The sequence below is a fragment of the Coptis chinensis genome, chromosome 5 (assembly GCF_015680905.1).
Source record: "Coptis chinensis isolate HL-2020 chromosome 5, ASM1568090v1, whole genome shotgun sequence".
NCBI classification, from domain to species: domain Eukaryota; kingdom Viridiplantae; phylum Streptophyta; class Magnoliopsida; order Ranunculales; family Ranunculaceae; genus Coptis; species Coptis chinensis.
The window spans coordinates 54939554-54944724 of NC_141460.1; the positions used below are offsets into that span (position 1 = coordinate 54939554).

Consider the following 5171-nt stretch of genomic DNA (forward strand, 5'->3'; position numbering starts at 1 on the left):
TTGAGGTCAGGAACGAGATTCCATGAGTCGGTCTCCAAAATTGAAATTACTACTTTGCACGCACTATACCCGAAAGTAGAAAAATACATATGATATGAGGATATAATGCAGAGAACTGCAAAGGAATAGAAGAAATCGGGAAAAGCAGTGCAAGAGGTTGAGAGGGATGATCGAAAGGGTAAAAGAAAGATAGAGGACAAGGAGAGGGGGTCGTACAAAGGGGAGAGCCGAGGTCCGTAGAGGACAGGAGATCGGGGTAGAAGGGACATACGGGAGAGGAAGCCATACCGTGAGTTGGAACAGACGCCTCTTAGCAGACCTTTAGAGGAAATCTTGCCTCTAATTAAGGGGAACCAGTATTATGAGGGGCCGCGAAGTATCCCACGGGAGATAGAAGGGAAACCATTCTACGAGTATCATCAAGTCAGAAACCATGCTACAAATGAGTGTTACGCCTTGAAATGGCTAGTAGAAAGGATGATTGAAAAAGGAATGCTCAGAGAGTTTGTCGCCGAAGTACACCAAGCTGAGAGAGTGCCAGCCCCGGCTAGAATTTTGGGTACCATCAATGTCATTTTCAGTGGAGAGACGCTGGGTAGGAATACACACAGGGATAAGATAAGAAGGGCAGCAAGTCTACAACAGGTGAGTGAGGTGGTGAGCATACTGTGGTTAATGAGTGGAGCCGCGATGATAGACGGGAGTATAATGTTCACCCTGAAGGATTTAGAGTCGGTAATTTCGCCGCATGAGGATGCCTTGGTAATTACCATAGCAATGGGGAATTACTTGGTTCGAAGGGTGTTGATAAACTGCGGCAGTTCAGTGGATTTGTTATTCAAAGGGGCCATGGAGGAGATGAACATCGACCGAAACCAGTTGAAGGCTCCGCAAACCAATCTATATGGGTTCAACGACAGTATGACAGAGCTCGTTGGGGAGTTAACGCTCCCTGTGACAGCAGGTCCGGTGACTGTATTCACTAGCTTCATGGTGGTGGACACTGGTTCACAATATAATGCGATTTTAGGGAGAAAATGGATTCATGAAATGAAGGCCATTCCATCGACGTATTACCAGGTGATCCGCTTTCCCACGAAGGGTGGAACATATGAAATCAAGGGGCAAGAGGATATAGTAGGCTCCAGCTGAACCACTGCACAGTGTGTTTAGTCTGTGGCCGTTCGCCATGTGGGCGAAGGATATAGTAGGGCCTCTGCCAACAACAAGCGGCAAGAGGAGATTTATGTTGGCAGCGACCGATTATTTTACAAAGTGGGTGGAAGGAGTGGCACTGCAACAAGTCAAGGAAGAAAATGTGAACAAGTTTCTGTGGGAGAATATAATTTGTAGGTTTGGATTGCCACATACAATTATCGCGGACAATGGAACACAATTTACTGGGGGAAAGGTACGAAAGTTCCTTCAGGCGTTTAAAGTGAAGCAGGGGTTCTCAGCCCCATACAATCCGGAGGAGAATGGACAGGCAGAGGCTTCGAACAAAATCATAATGGATAATCTTAAGAGGAAGCTGGAGGAGCGGAAAGGAGCATGGGCTGACCAGTTGCATCATGTGCTATGGGCTTACCGCACAACAACGCGAACATCTACAAATGAATCACCATTCTCAATGGCGTATGGAGTAGAAGCCGTGATTCTGATGGAAATGATAGAGAAAACAACAAGAACCAGCGCAGTGGAGTCAGGCAAAAATGAGGGGATTTTAACCACGGAGTTGAACTTCGTAGAGGAAAAACGAGAAATGGCGCGCATTCGTCTGGAAGAATATCATCGAAAGTTATAGAGACAGTATGATAAAAGGATGAAGCCGCGAACTTTCAATGTGGGGGATCAGGTGCTGCGACGGGTTACGCCAGCCACCAGGAAGGAGAATGACGGCAAACTGGGGCCTAACTAGGAGGGACCATACGTCGTGACGGAAAAGGGAACTTTTGGGACTTATAAGCTACGGACTTCAGCAGGGAAAAAGATTGATAAACCGTGGAACATAAGAATGTTGAAAATTTACCATAGTGAAAGCCTTGTTTAGTTTTCAAGTGAGACATGAGAGTCAGGGTGTAATATCTGGTACAGTATATTTTTATCCATGAATAAAACAAGCCCTTCTCCTATATATAGTTGGTAGGGAAAGCAGAAGGAATTTTGATGAACGAACTCCAAAATCAAGTTGGGGGCAAGCTGAGTTGCCCCTCCGTTCACAGCCCATCGAGAAAGGGGGAGGAGCCCTTCACGGACTATATGTCCGAATCAACTTGGGGGCAAGCTGAGTTGCCCTTCCAGGCTTCACAGCCATCTAAGAAAGCGGCGGGAGCCCTTCGCGGACTATATGTCCGAAACAACTTGGGGCAAGCCGAAGTTGCCCCTCCAGCTTCACACGCCGCCGAGAAAGCGAGGGGAGGAGCCCTTCGCAGACTACATGTCCAAATCAACTTGGGGGCAAGCTGAAGTTGCCCCTCCGTGCTCACTACCGCCCGAGAAAGCGGGGAGGAGCCCTTCGCGGACTATATGTCCGAATCAACAGGGGCAAGCCGAAGTTGCCCCTCCAGCTTCATAGCCGCCTAAAAAGGGGGGAGGGGAGGAGCCTTCGCGACTATATGTCCGAATCAATTTGGGGCAAGCCGAAGTTGCCCTCCAGCTTCACGCCCGCCAAAGAAACAAGGGGAAGAAGCCCTTTGCGGACTATACGTCTAAATCAACAAGATTGCACGAATCAGTGTTCCATTAGGCATAACAGCTAAATACAAACACTCATATCGATGCACCTACTGCATATTTCGAGTCCAAGTCAACTGAGAATAAAATTAACAGAGATATATACAATGGAAATTGGACTTGGTAGAAAAAAGGGGAACTCTAGATTGCAAAGTGATCAACATTAAAGACCTGCTGGCCATTCCCAGATACCAGGTAAAAGAGATGTTACAATCAAGTATTGTCAAAGTGGGAATCACAAAACCTCAAAAGTACAAGGGGGAACATTTTAAGTACAAAACATAAATTCACTAGGACAAAAGATGAATTTCCAAGAAATTACTGAGGCCCTTCGCTCACAGTCTGGTGAGAAGGCACTAATTCCACTTCACCGGCAGGAGGAGGGGGAATATCCACGACGATGGGAGCAGGCATCACTGGATTAACGGCTTCAGTTGGGGATGGGACCAGTAAAGGAGTTGAAACAGATGCAACGGTTGGAGGGCGCGCTATTTGAGGATCTGCACTCGCAACAGGAAGGAGGCGACCGGCCGCAGAGAGTTCTTCGAGCTGTTGTTTAAGTTCGCGGCTAATCTTCTTCTCGGCTAGGCTACGAAAACGATCTGCGGCCTCTTGCACAGCTTTATCTACGGCGACTTGAGTGGCGACCTTAGCTGCCTCTTTTTGGCTCTCCAGTTTGGATGTAACACCCGAAACATAGTCACGGTGCTGATCTTGGGCCACCTGAAGCGCCTTTTGGGCCTTCACGGCCACAATTCGAAGAGCATTGTGATCCTTCTCCAACGCAGCATATTTGGCCTTCCAGCCTTCAGGTCCTTCAATCTCCTGCTTCATGGTCTCCATAGAGTCCAGCGTGTTGGTCAAGCCGCAGATCACATAACCAATATCCAAACTCAGCTGAAAAGAATCACGGGTTATCAAAGTGTTAAAAAGAATAGAAGAAGGTGCAAGAGACAGAATAATACCTTTTCCCAACCGTGGTATATGGATGTTCTATGAGACGCGACACTACCAGAATCACCATATGCTTGATCTTTGGGCAGATGAGAGCTGAAGAAAAGAGAGGCTGCGACGGAAGGATTGTCCAGGGCCAAGTCGCGAATAGTTATTTCGCGATCTCTAGCCCTGAAATGAGGTCGCCATATTTCAGGTGCACCAGGTGGCACTGACCCAGATGGCTGGGAATCTTTAGAAGGCGGGCGAAAGCGTATAGAGGGTCGCGCGGCGGGACAAAGAACAACTTCAGTAGGGTTGGGCGCTGCAGTCCTAGCCTTTTTAGCAGGAGGGCTCTTAACGGCAACTTCAACGGGTTCATCCTCGTCAGAGTCACTTTCCCACAATTTGAGTTTGGAAGAGGCCATGGCAGCTTCTTGAACAGGGGAGGAGGGTTGATCAAAATCGTCTTCCCAATCTGCTGCAGCAGAGTAGGAAGAGGGGGCGGTATATGGAGCAGGGGGATGGGCCTTGGACGCAGCGGCAAAACGTTGGGCCACGACTCTGGAGTGCGATATCTTGTTAGTATACTTAAAAGATTTGTAGGCCTTTCTCTTTGGGCGAGGAGAGGGTTTGGGGAGTCTCTCTTTGGGAGGGGCTGGGCGATAAAGTGGACCTTGATACGGACCAATATTTTTCAACGAAGGATCAAGGAGAAGAGGATGCCCCTTTTCTGGATCTATGCCGAGGACTTCACTATGGGCACTTCCCAAGTCGCGGAGTTTTTGAAAAATAGCTGAGGAGACACCGTTGTAAAGTTTGGATCGCGAATCTGGGCTCCAACCTGTGGTACAAAGAAAGACAAGTTAAAAGTAAAGTTAGGAACGAGCACTGCGAATCAAAAAGTTTGACGTACCACTAGTAAGGAAACTGAGATGCCTTAGAGAAACGTCAGAGGGAAGATCCATGGATAGAAAACTACCGGACACATATAACGGATAATAATGCTACACTTTATCAGAGGTAGTAAGGTGGAGGACAAAGGACTTCTCTTCAAGGGCGGGTACGAGGGAAGATCGATACATACACTACCAAATTTGGTGCTCTTCTTTATATAATAGTGAGCTATCATATCGCAGAGTTGGATTTTGGGAGAATTGGTTTTGTTGTAATGGTCTGCGGCATATAAGATACGCCAAAAGTTACCGATGCCTTGGCAGGGGGGATGTTGAAGTGGTTACATACCTCGACATCAAGGAGAGTTAAGGGAAATCGCAAGCCGGCCGCTATCTGACCAACAGTTGCAATGAGACAACCAGACCGCAGTGGAACTAGATGCGGGAAATGGGAGACGCCGCCGCACGCGTGCTCAAGGATCACGCCGGGGATGCCATAAGCAGCTTTAACTGCATCTAAGTTGGGCCTACAGCGGTATGATGGGGAGGCAGAGTGGCTTTCCTTCCGGAGGTGGAAGGTTCCGCGACAGGGCTAGCAGAGCCCGAAGC

General features: G+C 48.2%; 1 protein-coding gene across 1 annotated transcript; it reads left to right on the plus strand.

The window, feature by feature from the left end:
• The first annotated feature begins 477 nt into the window (after window positions 1-477).
• Window positions 478-1152, plus strand: LOC147498002 (uncharacterized). The gene has a single exon (XM_086563096.1). It carries the CDS (start codon window positions 478-480, stop codon window positions 1150-1152), a length of 675 nt encoding a protein of 224 aa, XP_086419222.1.
• Window positions 1153-5171: the final 4019 nt, after the last annotated feature.